This window comes from Tachyglossus aculeatus, chromosome 4, assembly GCF_015852505.1.
Source record: "Tachyglossus aculeatus isolate mTacAcu1 chromosome 4, mTacAcu1.pri, whole genome shotgun sequence".
Taxonomy (NCBI): domain Eukaryota; kingdom Metazoa; phylum Chordata; class Mammalia; order Monotremata; family Tachyglossidae; genus Tachyglossus; species Tachyglossus aculeatus.
Window position 1 is genome coordinate 85,841,213 of NC_052069.1, and position 18,940 is coordinate 85,860,152.

Genomic DNA, 18,940 nt, shown 5'->3' on the forward strand with positions numbered 1-18,940 from the left:
TATCCTACAACAAAGCTACGCATTCCCTGATTCAGGAGACAGTGTTTGTCTACCTAAAGGTGTCCTTAGGGAAGCAGTGTGGCTCAGTGGAAGGAGCCCAGGCTTGGGAGTCAGAGTCATGGGTTCTAATCCCGGCTCCGCCACTCGGCAGCTGTGTGACTTTGGGCAAGTCACTTCACTTCTCTAGGCCTCAGTTCCCTCATCGGGAAAACGGGGATGAAGACTGTGAGCCCCACGTGGGACAACCTCGATGACCTGGCATCTCCCCCAATGCTTAGAGCAGTGCCTGGCATATAGTAAGCGCTTAACAAATACCAGCCTTATTATTATTATTATTATTTAACAAAGAGGCTGTTGGAACCTCAAAAGCCATCTCTTCTGCCCCCTGCCTCCAAACAAGCCTGAACTTGAGCCATCCACGGCAAAGGGTAGCCTTTCCCATTTTTAAAGCTCTCCAATGAAAAAAGTGCCTTAACCTCACTTGGTTATAGTAATAATAATTGTTGTCTTTGTTAAATGCTTACTATGTGCCAGACACTGTACTAAGCCCTGGGGAGAATACCAGCAAGTCAGGTTGGATCCAGCCCCTGTCCCATGTGGGGCTCACAGTCTCAACTCCCATTTTACAGATGAGGTAACTGAGGCCCAGAGGAGTCAAGTGACCTGCCCAAGGTCATACAGCAGACCACCCCCCACCAGCCTTACCTCCTTCCCCTCCCCACAGCACCTATATATATGCATATATGTATATATGTTTGTACATATTTATTACTCTATTTTACTTGTACAGATTTATTCTATTTATTTTATTTTGTTAATATGTTTTGTTTTGTTGTCTGTCTCCCCCTTCTAGACTGTGAGCCCGCTGTTGGGTAGGGACCATCTCTATATGTTGCCAACTTGTACTTCCCAAGTGCTTAGTACAGTGCTCTGCACACAGTAAGTGTTCAATAAATATGATTGAATGAATGAATGAAAAGTGGCAGAGCCGGGATTAGAACCCAGGACCTTCTGGGTCCCAGGCCCGTGCTCTATCTAATAGTAATAATAATAATGGCATTTATTAAGCGCTTACTATGTGCAAAGCACTGTTCTAAGCGCTGGGGAGGTTACAAGGTGATCAGGTTGTCCCACGTGGGGCTCACAGTCTTCATCCCCATTTTACAGATGAGGTAACTGAGGCACAGAGAAGTGAAGTGACTTGCCCAAAGTCACACAGCTGACAATTGGCAGAGCCGGGATTCGAACCCATGACCTCTGACTCCAAAGCCCAGGCTTTTTCCACTGATCATGGGGTCACGCTTTTTATCCCCATTTTACAGATGAGGTAACTGGGGCACAGAGAAGTGAAGTGACTTGCCCTAGGTCTCACAGCAGACAAAAGAAGGAGGGAGGATTAGAACTCCAGTCTTTCTAACTCCCAGGCCTTTGCTCTAACCACTAGACCACATGTTCAGAGCCTCACTTGGCCTACCCGTGGGATTTTCTGTTCCTCCTCCCTTGCGTCCTTCCTATTATTTCCTTGAGAAACATCCAGATCTTCCTTTAAAAGCCTGTGTCTTTTACTTCACAGGTACTAAAACCCGGGGGGCGGGGGGGTGAGGGGGAGAACAAAATTAGCTAATTTCTTTCAGGGTTTGTGCATTTGAGCCCGTTCCAATTAAATTATCAGAATGTGAAAAGGAAAAGTAGAGTACTGATTTTTCCCTGCCTGAAGCAAGCAGGATTTGGGTTTTCTCTGTGGAACAAATGAAGATGTTCTGCCATGTGGAAACAAACTGGATTCATTCATTGCCAAGGATGGCTTGGGAGCTGTGGAGCTTTTCACTTGAAAGTTGTTGGCTCAAAGCTGACCCCATGAAAGCAAGGCAACTAAGGGATGTCTCTGTCCGTTCAGGAACAGAAATAGGTACTCGTTCTGGTTCTCAGTGGGCTCATCATCATCATCATCATCAATCGTATTTATTGAGCGCTTACTATGTGCAGAGCACTGTACTAAGCGCTTGGGAAGTGCAAATTGGCAACATATAGAGACAGTCCCTACCCAACAGTGGGCTCACAGTCTAAAAGGGGGAGACAGAGAACAAAACCAAACATACTAACAAAATAAAATAAATAGAATAGATATGTACAAATAAATTCAATAAATAAATAGAGTAAAAAAAATGTACAAACATATATACATATATACAGGTGCTGTGGGGAAGGGAGGGAGGTAAGATGGGGGGGATGGAAAGGGGGACGAGGGGGAGAGGAAGGAAGGGGCTCAGTCTGGGAAGGCCTCCTGGAGGAGGTGAGCTCTCAGCAGGGCCTTGAAGGGAGGAAGAGAGCGAGCTTGGCGGATGGGCAGAGGGAGGGCATTCCAGGCCCGGGGGGTGACGTGGGCCGGGGGTCGATGGTGGGACAGGCAAGAGCGAGGTACAGTGAGGAGATCAGCGGTGGAGGAGAGGAGGGTGCGGGCTGCGCTGGAGAAGGAGAGAAGGGAGGTGAGGTAGGAGGGGGCGAGGGGATGGACAGCCTTGAAGCCCAGGGTGAGGAGTTTCTGCCTGATGCGCAGATTGATTGGTAGCCACTGGAGATTTTTGAGGAGGGGAGTGATATGCCCAGAGCGTTTCTGGACAAAGATAATCCGGGCAGCAGCATGAAGTATGGATTGGAGTGGAGAGAGACACCAAAAACCTTCCTAGTGAAAAAAAGAGAGTATTTAACCCTCATCCCTCACTGAAGTCACACCAGACTACTTACCATCAGCTTCAAAATGCTCAATCACCTTGCCCGCTCTTACCTCACCTCACTGCTCTCCTAATATAACCCAGGCCGCACACTTTACTCCTCTACTGCTAACCTTCTCACTGTACTTTGATCTCGTCTATCTTGCTGCCGACCTCTTTCCCACGTCCTGCCCCTGGCCTAGAATGCCCTTCCTCTTCAGATCCGACAGACAGTTACTCTCCCCTTCTTCAAGGCTTTACTGAAGGCAGATCTCCTCCAAGAAGCCTTCCCTAAGCCCTAAGGGAGGACTAAGCCCTTCTCTCCTTCCACTCCCTCCTGTGTCACCTTGACTTGCTCCCTTTATTCATCCTCCCTCCCAGCCCCACAGCATTTATGTCCGTATCTATAACTTTATCTATTTATATTAACGTCATTCTCACCCGCTAGACTGTAAGTTCATAGTGGGCAGGGAACGTGTCTGTTCTATCGCTATATTGTACTCTCCCAAGCGCTTAAAACAGTGTTGTTTACACAGTAAGTGCTCAATAAATACAATTGACTAACACCTATGTTCTCACTCTTTTGTTCCATTCATCAAACTAGGGTACCGGGGATTTATGGATACCTATTTGGTGTTAAGCTTCGTTGTCGTCTTTGTCAAAATGGTAGATTCAGTCAGCTTATGGATGTTCAACAGATGCAAACCATTGAGTTATCCATAAATGGCTCCTTCCGGGCTGAGAGCCACTACTGTGAGCTGAAGGTTTGGGACAAATGGCAAAGCCCATCCAACCAGTGTTTCCCAAAAGAAATGAATAATAATAATAATAATTACAATTGTGCTATTTGGTAAGCACATACTATGTTCCAGGCACTGTTCAAAGTGCCAGGGTGGATGCAAGCTAATCAGGTTGGACACAGTCCCCGTCCCACGTGGGGCTCACGGTCTTAATCCCCATTTTACAGATGAGGTAACTGAGGCCCAGGGAAGTTAAGTGACTTGCCCAAGGTCTCACACAGCGGACAAGTGGTGGAGCGGGATGAGAACCCAGGTCCTTGTGACTCCTAGGCCTGTGCTCTAATCATTAGGCCACATTGTCCATAGTGCTGGACAACAGCCCTCCCCGAATCTTTGGAGCAACAGGAGAAAGCCTTGCCGAAGCTGCAGATTTTCTGATCCTGGAAAGCTCCTGAGAAGGAATATTTCCTGACTCCCATTTGTGGGATCCCAGACAGACAGAGGAGGTTCTTTCTCACTTCTCCCATCCTCAGGACACCAATTTGTTGGGGAACCCCAGGCTTGGAGGGGCCCTGTTTGCTTTTTGAGGGAGCAGTTATGGTATTTAAGTGCTAACTATATGTCAAACACTAGTAATACAGTGCAAGCGCTTAGTACAGTGCTCTGCACACAGTAAGCGCTCAGTAAATATGATTGAATTGAATGGAACACTGTTCTAAGCACTGGAGTAGATACAAATTAATTAGGTTGGACACAGTCTCTGTCCCGCATGGGTCTCAAAGTCTACGAAGGAGCAAGACAAGGAGAACTGAGGCACAGAGAAGGGAAGTGACTTGCCCAAGGCCACACAGCGAGCAAAGAAGACCTGGGTTCTAATTCCGGCTCTGCCACTTACTGCTGTGAGATCTTGGGCAAGTCACTTCACTTCCTCTGTGCTTCAGTCCCCTCATCTGTAAAATGGGGATTCTGTACCTGTTCTCCCTCCTACTTAGACTGTGAGCCCCATACTCATTTAATTCATTCAGTCATATTTATTGAGCGCTTACTGTGTGCAGAGCACTGTACTAAGCGCTTGGGAAGTACAAGTTGGCAACATATAGAGACGGTCCCTACCCAACAGTGGGCTCACAGTCTAGAAGGTGGGCTCACAGTCTAGAAGATGGGACCTGATTATCTTCTCTCTACTCCAGCATTTAGTACGATCTTTGGAACATAATAATAAAATAATAATAATGATAATAATAATAATAATATTTGATAAGCACTTACTATGTGCCAGGCACCATTCTAAGCACTGGGGTAGATACAAGGCAATCAGGTTGGACACAGTCCCTGTCCCACATGGGGCTCACGGTCTTAATCCCCATTTTACAGAAGAATCAATCAATCAATCGTATTTATTGAGTGCTTACTGTGTGCAGAGCACTGTACTAAGCGCTTGGGAAGTGCAAGTTGGCAACATATAGAGACAGTCCCTACCCAACAGTGGGCTCACAGTCTAAAAGGGGGAGACAGAGAACAAAACCAAGCATACTAACAAAATAAAATAAATGAAGGAACTGAAGCACAGATAAGTTAAGTGACTTGCCTAAGGTCACACCGCAAACCAGTGGTGGAACTGGGATTAGAACCCATGACCTTCTGACTCCCAGTCTCATGTTCTATCTACTAGGCTATACTGCTTCTACATATAGTAAGTACTTAGCAATACCACAATAATGGTGATAATAATGATAATCAATCAGTAGTGTTAGTAGTATCATTGGGAAGCAGCGTGGCATAGTGGATAGAGCACGATCCGGCTCTGCCACTTGTCAGGTGTGTGACCTTGGGCCAGTCACTTCACCTCTCTGGGCCTCAGTTACCTCATCTGTAAAATGGGGATTGTGAACCTCACATGGGACAGGGACTGTGCCCAACCTGATTTGCCTGTATCCACCCCAGTGCTTAGTACAGTGCCTGGCACACAGTAAATTTTTAATGAATACTACAATTATTACTATTATTACTATTATTAAGTGCTTGCCATGTGCAGAACACTGCACTAAGTACTCGGGAGAGTACAATCAATCAATCAATTGTATTGAGTGCTTCCTGTGTGCAGAGCACTGTACTAAGCGCTTGGGAAGTACAATGCAACAGAATTGGTAGAGACAGTCCCTAAGAAAACAGAGAAATTCTATTTCCATGTAGAGATCTTTTGGATTTTCTTGAGCAGCACTTTTATAAGCAAGCTAGCAAGCAACCAGTCGTAGTTATTGATTGCTTACTCTTTGCAGATCACCGTACTAAAAACTTGGGAAATTGCAAAGCAACAGAGTTGGGAGACACGTTCCCTGCCCACAACAAGCTATAGATAGTCTGTGAAGGTTATTGAGCGGGGGAAATGTTGATGGCTTTATTGAATGCAAAAAACCCAGGACTGCCCGGTGATTGATATGAGCTGGGTACTAAATCTATTTACACTATATTTGCTATGTCAACCCAAAATTGTTTGGCGTGAATTTTACAATTTAGAATGTTTTTTCCAGAGACGGCAAGACAGGTTTGATTTATCTTCTCCAGGTTTCTTCCTGACATTTTAACTCGGTTTTTGCCACATTTTAAAAAACAGGGTCTTGCTTTAATAATGTGTACTGGATTCTTTCCTCAAAATGCCCCAATAAAAAAATACCTTTTAGAAATTAGAGTCTGTCCAAAATGTCAGTGTTTAATAGTAACTGTGGTATTTTTCAGGTGTTTATTAGGTCCCAAGCACTGTGCTAAGTGTAGGAGCAGAGACAAGAAATTTCTTCTTATCCTCAATGGCATTTATTGAGTGATTACCATGGGCAGACTGCTTGGGAGAGTACAACAGAATTGGTTGACACGGTGAGCTTACCGTCTGGGGCAGGTGGGGACAGACATTAATATCAATAAATAATTGTTAATATATAATTTATAGAATTTACAAATATGTACATAATGAGACACAATCCCCACCCCACATGGGAGCTTACAGTCTAAAAGAAAGGGAAAGCAGGTATCTTACTGTCATTTTACAGATGAGGAAACTGAGGCACCAAGTGGCCTGCTGAAGAGCAACCAGTGAGTAAGTGGCAGAGAGGGAAGCAGTGTGGCCTAATGGCTAGAGCAAAGGCCTGGACGTCTGAGGACCTATTTTCTAATCTCGGCACCACCACTTGTCTGCTGTGTGACTTCGGGAAAGTCACTTCACTTTTCCGCGCTTCAGTTACCTTATCTGTAAAATGGGGATAAAGACTCTGAGCCTCATGTGGGACAGGGACTGTGTCTAACCTGATTACCTTGAATCAGTGCTTAGAACAGTGCCTGGCACGTAGTAAGCCCTTAACCAACACCACAATTATATTTATTACTACTATTATTATTATCGAAGACCAGGTCTCGTGGCTAGCAGTCTTATTCTTTACAGTTGTCCATGCTGCCTCACACAAACTGGGACACTGCAGTATTAAGGGAAGAATAAGTGTTTTTCACACAGTAAGCACTAATTCCCCTATCTCAGGGTCGCACCTGGAGAGTTTCCAGTCCTCTACCAGTCTCGACTACGGGAGTCAAGCAGAGGCCTACCCCTTTTATTCCTAGCTTGGGCAGTGGCTAGCGAGTGGAAGGGAATTTACTACAAGTCAAAACTCACCCGTGTTGGGCAGCAGAGTCATGGGAAAGAGTCGAGGGCGGAGACTCAAGTTGACTGCGCGGAAGGAGGAAAAATCCACTTCTGGATTTTTACCAAGAAAATGGTAAAAGATGGAGAGTGGGGCGTTCTGGGAGAGATGTGTCCGTGATGTCGCTATAGGTGGGAGACAACTCGACGGCATGAGATAAGACAAGAAGCACTAATCCATCATATTTATTGAGCGCTTACAGTGTGCAGAGCACTGTACTAATCACTTGGGAGAGTAAAGAATAACAGAGTTAAATATCACTGATTTATCTACCAAGGTGTCCAGTAGACTGAACTGAATTGCTACATAGTTTGAGTAAAAGAATCCAATACTGCTCTTTTCAGTCATTCATTCCAGTAAATACTGAACACCAATTATAATGATAATGATGGTATTTGTTAAGCGCTTACTATATGCCAAGCACTGTTCAGATTAAAAGGTGATGAGGTTGTCCCACGGGGGGCTCACAGTTTTAATCCCCATTTTACAGATGAGGTAACTGAGGCACAGAGAAGTTAAGTGACTTGCCCGAAGTCACACAGCTGGCAGTTGGCGGAGCAGGGATTTGAACCCATGACCTCTGACTCCAAAGCCCGGGCTCTCTCCACTGAGCCAGGCTGCTTCTCCCATGCTTCTTATGTGCAGAGCAGTTGACTGTTGATCAGTGGTATTTTTTGAACACTGCACGGTACTAGGTACCTGGGAGATTATAAAAGAGTAAGTGGACACAATCCTTGTCCTCAGGGAGCTTACACTATAGCTACAGTGATAGACTTGAAAAGAAATTACGAGTAGGGGAAGTGACCCATATAGGTTATAGATAGGTGTATAAGTGTTTTGGGAAGCAGCGTGACGTAGTGGAAAGAGCACAGGCCTGGGAATCAGAGGACCTGGGTTTTAATCCCAGTTCTACCACCTGTCTGCTCTGTGACCTTGGGCAAGTCACTTAATTTCTCTGTGCCTCAGTTCCCTCTCTTGCAAAATGGGGATTCATGGTCTGTTCTCCCTGCTACTGGAACCCCACGTGGGACTCGATTATCTTCTATCTAATCCTGCCCTCAGTACAGTGCTTAGTAATAGTAAGCACATAACAAATACCACAATTACTAATTATTATAATTTTGGGTGTGGGGTGTCATCATCAATCGTATTTATTGAGCGCTTACTGTGTGCAGAGCACTGTACTAAGCTAAGTGCTAAGGGGTGATTGAGTATAACTGCTTGCTAGATGCTTGGGAAAGTAGAGTGAGAATAAAAGGCATGATTCCTGTCCTCCTGGGTCTTAGAATTTGTTAGGGGAACAGGCAAAATGCACAAAACAATACAGAATAAGTCAATAAATGGTATTTATCGAGCATCTACTTTGTGTAAAGCGCTCTTAATCGTTTAATGTCCTAGCTTTGAAACTTTGCAAGCCTTAGAATATCTATGTTGGGAGGGTCATGTGAGGAGAATGAAGAACAGGATAACCAAACAACTGCTGTAAAGAGTGTTGAAATTAGGAGAGCTGAAATTGGGAACCAAAAAACGAGGAGGAAATTGGAAATTTTTTTTTTGGTTGTTTTCTTAGTATTTGTTAAGCAGTATGTGTCAAACACTGTGCAAAGCGCTGAGGTAAGTACAAGTTAGTTGGGTTAGACACAGTCCCTGTCCCGCATGGGGCTCACAATCAATCAATCAATCTTATTTATTGAGCACTTACTGTGTGCAGAGCACTGTACTAAGCGCTTGGGAAGTACAAGTTGGCAACATATAGAGACAGTCCCTACCCAACAGTGGGCTCACAGTCTAAATAGGAGGGAGAACAGGCATTTCTGTCACCTTGGGCAAGTCACTTAACTTCTCTGTGCCTCAGTCTCCTCATCTGCCAAAAGGGGATTCAATGCCTGTTCTCCCTCCCACACAGGGGCCTGATTATCTTGTATCTACCCTAGCACTCAGTACAGAGCTTGGCAACAGTAAGCACATAACAAATACCACAATTATTAATTATTATTATTTTGGGTTTGGGATGAGTGTCTAAGTACTAAGAGGGTGAATAGTTGCTGAGTATAACTGCTTGCTAGATGCTGGGATTAAGGGACACAGTAAAACAAAGCCTCAGAGGTGTTGCATCCCAGCTGGAAACTGGGAGTCACTTGTCAAGGATAGACCAGTGTGGCCTAGTGGAAAGAACACGGGCCTGGGGGGGTCAGAGGACCTGGGTTCTAATTCCGGCTCTGCTGCTGGGCGACCTTGGGGAAGTTACTCAATTTATTCATTCATTCAATTGTATTTATTGAGCGCTTACTGTGTGCAGAGCACTGGACTAAACGCTTGGGAAGTACAAGTTGGCAACATGTAGAGGCGGTCCCTACCCAACAGCGGGCTCACAATCAATCAATCAGTCGTATTTATTGAGCGCTTACTGTGTGCAGAGCACTGGACTAAGCACTTGGGAAGTACAAGTTGGCAGCATATAGAGACGGTCTCTACCCAAGAACGGGCTCACAGTCTAGAAGGGGGAGACAGACAACAAAACAAAACATGTGGACAGGTGTCAAGTCATCAGAATAAATAGAAGTGAAGCTAGATGCACATCAAATTGGTCAGTTGGTCTGTACCTCAGTTAACTCATCTGTAAAATGGGGATTAATAGTAATAATAATAATGGTATTTGTTAAGCACTTACTGTGTGCCAAGCACTCTTCTAAATGCTGAATAAGACTGTGAGCCCTGTGCAGAACGGGGACTGTGTCCAACCCAATTATCTTGTATCTACCCTAATCCTTAGTACAGTGCCAGGCGCATAATAAAAGTGAAACAAATACCACAATTACTATTATTATCATCATTATTGTTAAGAAAGGAACATCTTAAAAGCTCTGTAAGACACAATTTTACCCCCACCACCACCCCCGAAGCCCTTATTGAAGGCACATCTCCTCCAAGAGGCCTTCCCAAACTAAGCCCCACTTTTCCTCATCTCCCACTCCCTTCTGCATCACCTGATTTGCTCCCTTTGTTCTTCCCCCTTCTCCCAGCCCCACAGCATTTATGTACATATCTGTCATTTTATTTATTTGTATTGATGTCTGTCTCCCCCCGTAAGCTTGTTGTAGGCAGGGAATGTCACTGTTTATTGTTGTGTTTTCCCAAGTGCTTAGTATAGAGCTCTGCACTCAGAAAGCACTCAATAAATACAATTGAATGAATGAATGATTGAAGGACTGAAACAAGGGTCAGAGGGGAGAAAGGAAAAACAGCACCAGACCCTGCAAACAGCAGCCAGAACAACGAACAAGAGACGGCCTTTTTGTGTGCATAATTGACCTTTCCAACCACTTTTATAGGGAAATTTCACCATTAGTGGTAGGAGGAGGTATTAGAGTGTAAAGAAATGTACACAAGTGGTAGAGTGGCATCTGAATGCCCAAATTCCCAGCTGGCATGGGAGAGCGGACATGGCATTTAGATAGAGTGAATTAGATGGAGGAATTTTCCATCTAGTGGGAGGAGGCAGGTAATAATACTAATAATGATGATAATATTTGTTAAGTGCTATGTGCCAAGTGCTGTTCTAAGCACTGGGATAGATACAAGGTCATTAGGTTGTCCCACGTGGGGCTCACAGTCTTAATCTCCATTTTACAGAGGCCCAGAGAAATGAAGCAGGCTGCCCAAAGTCACCCAGCAGACAAGTGGCAGAGCCGGGGTTCGAACCCACATCCTCTGACTCCTAAGCCTGTGCTCTTTCCACTAAGCCACACTGGCTTAGATGGATGGAGCAGCGTGGCTCAGTGGAAAGAGCCCGGGCTTTGGAGTCAGAGGTCATGGGTTCAAATCTCGGCTCTGCCGGTTGTCAGCTGAGTGACTTTGGGCAAGTCACTTAACTTCTCTGGGCCTCAGTTCCCTCATCTGGAAAATGGGGATGAAGACTGTGAGCCCCCCGTGGGACAACCTGATCACTGTGTAACCTCCCCAGTGCTTAGAACAGTGCTTTGCACATAGTAAGCACTTAATAAATGCCATCATTATTATTATTATTATACTGCCTTTCTAACAGGCACTATACAGTGCTCTGCACAGAGTAAGTGTTCAGTATATAATAACTGTTCTTTTTTATGGGATTTGTTAAGCACCTACTATGTGCCAGGCACTGTTCTAAGTGCTGGGGTAGATACAAGGTGGCTCAGTGGAAAGAGCCCGGGCTTTGGAGTCAGAGGTCATGGGTTCAAATCCTGGCTCCGCCAGTTGTCAGCTGTGTGACTTTGGGCAAGTCACTTCACTTCTCCTTGCCTCAGTTCCCTCATCTGGAAAATGGGGATGAAGACTTTGAGCCCCCCGTGGGACAACCCGATCACCTTGTAACCTCCCCAGTGCTTAGAACAGTGCTTTGCACATAGTAAGTGCTTAATAAATGCCATCATATATATATACAAGCTTGTCAGGTTGGACGCAGTATCTGTCCCATATGGGCTCGCAGTCTTAATCCCCAATTTTCAGTTGAGGTAACTTAGGCACCGTGAAGTTCAGCGACTTGCCGAAGATCACACTCAGCAGACAGGCGGCAGAGCCAGAAGCCAGTTTTAGAACCCAGGTCCTTCTGATTCCCAGGTCCATGCTCTGTCCACTAGGCCACACTGCCTCTCGACACAGAGTGAGCACTTAACGGATGCCACAATTATTATTATTGATTTTATAAGTTGTTAAGTGTTATTGCATAATTTGTTGTATAATTTGTTAATTTGTTATTTGTTAAGTGCTTCCTCTGTTGACTTGTACATATTTATTCTATTTATTTTATTTTGTTCATGTGTTTTGTTCTCTGTCTCCCCCTTCTAGACTGTGAGCCCACTGTTGGGTAGGCACCATCTCCATATGTTGCCAACTTGTAGTAATAATAATAATAATAATGTCATTTGTTGAGCGCTTACTATGTGTAAAGCACTGTTCTAAGCGCTGGGGAGGTTACAAGGTGATCAGGTTGTCCCACGGGGGGCTCACAGTCTTAATCCCCATTTTACAGATGAGGTAACTGAGGCTCAGAGAAGTTAAGTGACTTGCCCAAGGTCACACAGCAGACAAGTGGAGGAGGCGGGATTCGAACCCATGACCTCTGACTCCCAAGCCCGGGCTCTTTCCACTGAGCCATGCGCTTAGTACAGTGCTTTGCACACAGTAAGCGCTCAATAAATACGATTGAATGAATGAATGAACTAAGCACTGGGGTAGATGCATTCATTCATTCATGCAATCATATTTATTGAGCGCTTACTGTGTGCAGAGCACTGTGCTAAGTGCTTAGGAAGCACAAGTTGGCAACATAACATGATAAATAGGACCTACACTGGACTCACATTCTAAGTGGGAGGGAGAACGGGTATTGAGCAGGTATTCAGTACAGAGAATAAAACTTGCCCAAGGTCACACAGCTGGTTAGTGGCAGTGTGGAAATTAGAATCCAAGTCCTCCAACTCCCAGGCCCCTGTTGCTTCCCTAATACTAATGACCACTTGATGCTAAAATAATTTACAGATCGGAGGAAGAAGGAAAGAGGCTAATATAGGTGAGAATGAGCATAGCCTAATGGATAGAGTGTAGGTTTGGGAGTTAGAGAACTTGGGTTCTAATCCCAGCTCCCCCACTTGTCTGCTGTGTGACCTTGGACAAGTCACTTCACTTCTCTGGGCCTCGGTTACCTCATCTGTAAAATGGGGCTTGAGACTGTGAGCCCCCAGGACGACAGGGACTGTGTCCAACCCGATTTGCTTGTATTCATCCCAGCGCTTAGAACAGTGCCCCGCACAAAGTAAGGGCTTAACAAATACGATTATTATTATGGAATGGGGTGAGTGCCTAAAGAACTGGGGTGTCCATTGTGGAAGTGGGGGAGATCGAATCAGGGAACGGGAGAAAATAATCGGAAAGGCCTCCTGGAAGAGATGAGATCATCATCATCATCATCAATCATATTTATTGAGCGCTTACTGTGTGCAGAGCACTGTACTAAGCGCTTGAGAAGTACAAGTTGGCAACATATAGAGACAGTCCCTACCCAACAGTGGGCTCACAGTCTAAAAGGGGGAGACAGAGACAAAACCAAACATACTAACAAAATAAAATACATAGAATAGATATGTACAAGTAAAATAAATAAATAGAGTAGTAAAATAGAGATGAAACTTCAGAAGGGCTGAACATAGTGGGAGAAGGAGCAGAAGTATAGTGAGGAAAAATGAATGACTAAATGAGAATGTAAAATCAATAATAATAATTGTGGCATCCGTGCTTACTCTGTGTCGAGCACTGTTCAAAGCGCTGGGGTAGATACGAGGTAATTGAGTTGGACACAGTCCCTATCCCACATCGGGTTCACAGTCTTAATCCCCATTTTACAGACGAGGCAACTGAGGCGCAGAGAACTAAAGTGACTCACCCAAGATGACACCGCGGACTCATGGCAGAGCCGGGATTAGAACCCAGGTCCACCCGACTCTCAGGCCTTTGCTGTATCCACTCCTTCCCCTACTTCTCTCTGGGGTCCCCTGTGACTATTTCCCTTCTTCGCCTTCCCTTTCCAAAAAGAAACGTTAGAGGACGAAGCAACCTGGCTGCTGCTGCTTCGGCGCTTAGAACGGTGCTTTTGCACATAGTAAGCGCTTAATAAATGCCATTATAATTGTAATAATAATTACCGCTCACATTAGATTTGTTGTTGCCATTAAAGGACTTCGGCTTGCGTGGGCTGTCGTTTGAACACCTCTGACAGGCGGTATTGATTTGGGGAGAGTTATCTGGGAAGTGGGATTTGTGGTGGGTGAGAGTGTGGGCTGTTTCAATTTTGTTTATCTCTCCGATTTTATTTGCAGGTGTGACACTGACAATTGCGGGGCTATATTTATCGGTGACATTTGCTCCAAATATAACTCAGGACATCACAGCAAGAAAAATACAGACTTCCTTCGTTAGCTGGCAGTTTCTGGTCTATGTGGTAAGAGAGATCTTCATATCTATCTATCTAAATCAATCAATCATATTTATTGAGCGCTTACTGTATGCAGAGCACTGTACTAAGCGCTTGGGAAGTACAAGTTCTAAACAAGTTCTAAACACAATATATATAGTATTTGTTATGTTCCAGGCACCGCACTAAGAGCTAGAGTAGATATTCATTCTTTCATTCATTCAAACGTATTTATTCATTCATTCATTCATATTTATGGAGCACTTACTGTGTGCAGAGCACTGTACTAAGCGCTCGGGAAGTACAAATCGGCAACATAGAGAGATGGTCCCTACCCAGCAACAGGCTCTCAGTCTAGAAGGGTTATAAGATAATCAGGTTGGACATGGTCCTTGTTCTACATGGGGTTCACAGTCTTAATCCCCATTTTACAGATGAGGGAACTGAGGCTCAGAGAAGTAAAGTGACTTGCGCAAGTTCACACCTATTCACAAAGAGGTTACAGAGTTTATGTTAGAGAAGCAGCGTGGCTCAGTGGAAAGAGCCCGGGCTTTGAGGTCAGAGGTCATGGGTTCAAATCCCGGCTCCGCCGGTTGTCAGCTGTGTGACTTTGGGCAAGTCACTTCACTGCTCTGTGCCTCAGTTACCTCATCTGTAAAATGGGGGTTAAAACTGTGAGCCCTCCATGGGATGACCTGATCACCTTGTAACCTCCCCAGCGCTTAGAACAGTGCTTTGCACATAGTAAGTGCTTAATAAATGCCATTATTATTATTATTGTTATTAGTAGTAACGATATTTATTAAGCAGTTATGCTGTGGAAAGGTACCAGGATATTGAATCACACACAGTCCCAGCCCATGTGGGGCTCACAATCTAAAATCGGTAAAGGGAGGAAGGAAGGGAGGATAGGACAGAGTCATAAGGCAACCTCTTGGGTGGCATTAGTGTCTTGCTAAGAGAAATTAAGTGCATTTGAGCCCTGGGATTGGTTGGAAACCAACCCTAAGAGTTGCACTCTAGCTCAAACCAGAAACGAGCTTGCAGTAGTAACAAATGCAATTATTATTATTATCATCTGTAAAACGATAATAATAATAATAATGATGATGGTGTTAAGCTCTTCCTTTGTGCCAAGCACCGGGGTAGATGTAAGTTAATCAGGTTGGACACGGTCCCTGTCCCACATGAGGCTAACGCTCTTAATCCCAATTTACAGATGAGGGAACTGAAGCCCAGAGAATATAAGTGGCTTGCCCAAGGTCACACGGCAGACAAGTGGTGGAGCCGGAATTAGAACCCACGACCTCTGATTCCCAAGCCTGGGTTCTTGCCACTAGGCCATGCTTTTGAGTCCTATGTGGGCCAGGGACTTTGTCCATTCTGATTGTCTTGTATCTACCCCAGTGCTTAGGACATTGTCTAGCATGTAGTAAGCACTTAAATACCAAAAAAAAAAAGAAGAAATAGTCACAGATTTCAGTGCTTGGGCTTAATAAAGAGAATGATGCTTCCAATGGAGATGTAAATTAAGGCAAATTTAAAATTGCATCACTTTAGTTTTGCCAGACCGTCTGTTTTCCCTACATGTTTTAGCTGGAATGAAACAGATGAATTGGAGAACATTCTTCTGACAGCATGCACCTGTCTGGACACAGCAGCATGAGAAGCCGTGTGGCCTAATGGTTAGAGCATGCGCGTTAGAGTCGGAGAACCTGGGTTCAAATCCCGACCCCGCCACTCGTCTGCTGTGTGGCCTGGGGCAAGTCACTTCACTTCTCTGTGCCTTAGTTAACTCATCAGTAAAATGAGGATTAAGACTACAAGACTGTGTCCAACTGGATTGTCTTGTATCTACCCCAGCGCTTAGTACAGTTCCTGGCACATAGTAAGCATTTAAAAAACCACACACACAGCGCAGTAACTAAAGAAAGAGTGCAACGTCGAATGCCAGGTTTGAATGATAGTGTAAATTTACCTTATTGTGGGGTTCTGTAGCAGCATAAACCCTCATTATAGGAGAGCTGGGAAGTGGTCTTATTCAATTCAAAGATGTCATTTCAAATAGGTGAAATCGCCGTATATACATTTACAAATCCATTTAGTTTTTAGAGCCTTAAGAAAAATATTTTCAAGCTTGTAGCTATTAAGGTTTTTATTCACCAAATCAAAGCCTCTAAAAGGGGATTGAATCCCCCTGATTCATTTGATCTACTTTATGATCAGGAAATAGTTCCAAACTAGGCTCGGAAAGACATTGATTGTTTCTGTCCATCTAGGGCGTAAGAATATGCAACACATAAGTCATTGCTCATGAGGGAAATAGGACCAAGGAAGGACAATTTATACTGAAAGTAGCTTTCTACATGCTGTGCTTTGATTCAATTTGCACTAATTTGCTCTTTGGGCAAAATGGAAATGAATTTGAGTTTTCATATCTTCAGATAGAAATCGGTGTGGATGAGAATTAAATAGAATTCATCCTGATTACTCATTGTTGACACCCAAATACACTCACTGAGAAATAGACTCTGTGGTGTTTTTTCTCCCCACGTATTTCAAAGGAGAAACAATGCTTCGCTGCAGTAATCTGGTTGGCAATTTACCCTTCATTATTATACCAGAAACATAGCACTGAAGTGTTACTAAATTACTGTAGAGCCTATCATTAGTATCAGGCTGAGAAAATTATTCCCATAAAACTAATGTTTTTCACAAAAGGGTTCATTAGAAGATGGGATAGATGTGTCAGTAATAATAGCATTTATTGAAGCCTTACTGGTTGCAGTGTGCTGTACTAAGTACTTGGAAAACACAAAGCAAAGAAATGACATGTACCTAGTGGAAAAAGCACACGCCTGGGAGTTAGAGGACCTGGGTTCTAATTCCAGCTCTGCCACATGGCTGCTGTGTGACCTTGGGAAAGTCACTTAACTTCTCTGTGTCCGTTACCCCGTCTGTAAGGTGCAAATTAAATCCTACTCCCTCCTACTTAGACTGTGAGCCCTATGTGGGAAAGGCACTGTGTCCAACCTGATTAACTTCTATCTACCCCATCGTTTAGAACAATGCTTGTTACAGAGTAAGGGCTTAACAAGTACCATAAGTAATCATTCTAATTATTTTTATGAAATTATCCCACTAAACTGAAAGTTTTTCTTGAGCAGGAAACATGTCTAACAAATTCTTTCGTACTCTCCCAAGGGCTTAGTACAGTCGCCTGCACACAGTAAGCCCTCAGTAAATACCGATTGATTTTTTTTTAATGGTAAGGACTTTACTATGTGCCAGGCTCTGTACTAAGATACAAGCTATTCAAGTTGGTCACAGCCCCTGCCTGACATGGGGCTCGAAGTCTTAATCCCCATTTTACAGATGAAGTAACTGAGGCATAGAGAAGTGAAGCGACTTGCCCAAGGACACACAGCAGACAAGCGGTGGAGCTGGGATTAGAATCCATCACCTTCCGACTCCAAGGCCCGTGCTCTATCCACTAGGCCACACTGTTTCTCAATCAATTGATTAATTGATTAAGATAGAGAGCACTGGATTAAGAACTGAGAGATTTTCAGTGCTCTTCTCAGCTCTCCATAATAATAGTAATAATAATAATAATAATAATAATAATAATAATGGCATTATTAAGTTCTTACTATGTGTAAAGCATGTGGCTCCAAATAAACCCCTTAACTTTGCGACTTAGGTGAGTTCTGATATTTGATTGAGCCTTCAATTTCATTTCTTCCGATTCCACTCCTCGCAAATATTTTTATGTCTACCTCTCCCATTAAGAGTTTATAAGCTCCTTTTGGACAGAGAGCATAACTTGGGTGTCTGTTGTATTTCCCAAGTATTTAGTACACCATATTGCACACAGTGGATAGACAGTCAATACCATTATTGTTACTACTACTACAATTAACTTCTCAGGACCCTGATTTTCCTATTTGTAAAACAGTAACACTATTAAGTAACTGCTTCCCCCTCACCAGTGCTGTGGCAAGCTACTTCGAAATTATATCCTTTCATCAGAAAAATGGCATTTCTTGAGACTATCTTTGGTAGAAACATTGCTTGAGTGGCGAGGAATGAAATACTTCTGGATTTTACGTATGGGAACGTGTCTGACGACATTATTTTCTTTGGGGATATTGAAGAAGAGATGATGCAAGTCAAAATTAGAATTCAAGAGATACATAAAAAATCATCTGTAGCTTTACTTAAGAGCAGGAAAATGTGTGAATGGAATAGTTTGATAGCTTAAACTACTGGCAGCGGGACAGTCCTTTCAGTCAAAGCAGGTTAATAAAGCCTCTTTGCTTCATATCATCTTTGCAGATTGTGTTGCAACGCTTACATGAGAAATGTGATCCTTTAAAGACTTTTTATGCCTCTTAATGATTCAGTCCCTTTTTAATTTTCATTTCCAGATTTTAGAAATAATAACATTCTGCATCCTCCTGTATTTCTATAAAAGAAAAGGTTTGAAGCACGTTGTCATTTTGCTAATGCTTGTGGCACTTCTAGGTAAGAACCTGTTATTCAGTGTTTGTTCTCTATCTCTTCCTTGCTCTCATTTCACGTATTTAACTTTTATCGATATTTTCGGGGAGTACGTTTGAAGGAATTCTCCAGTGTCTCTGATCATTGAAGTTTTTATTCTGCTTAAGAGTAAAAAAAATCCTGTTATAAAGCTTACCTAAGCCCAATTTTGATTACCCATCACTTCCAGTGATAGTAATTGTGGTATTTGTTAAGCACTTGCCATGTGCCAAGCAATCAGTCTATCAGTGGTATTTATTGAGCGCTTACTGTGTGCAGAGCACTGGAGTAAGCGCTTGGGAGAGTACAATATAG

The 18,940-nt window shown here is 43.7% G+C and overlaps 1 protein-coding gene across 1 annotated transcript in view; it reads left to right on the top strand.

Annotated features, from left to right (window-relative positions):
* The window catches only part of NIPAL2 (NIPA like domain containing 2), a 116,808-nt gene that overhangs the window by 74,186 nt on the left and 23,682 nt on the right, over window positions 1–18,940 (top strand). The window contains exons 5-6 of the mRNA XM_038745637.1: window positions 13,989–14,110; window positions 18,514–18,610. Coding sequence (XP_038601565.1) covers window positions 13,989–14,110; window positions 18,514–18,610 — 219 coding nt within the window. The remainder of the gene's footprint in view (window positions 1–13,988; window positions 14,111–18,513; window positions 18,611–18,940) is intronic.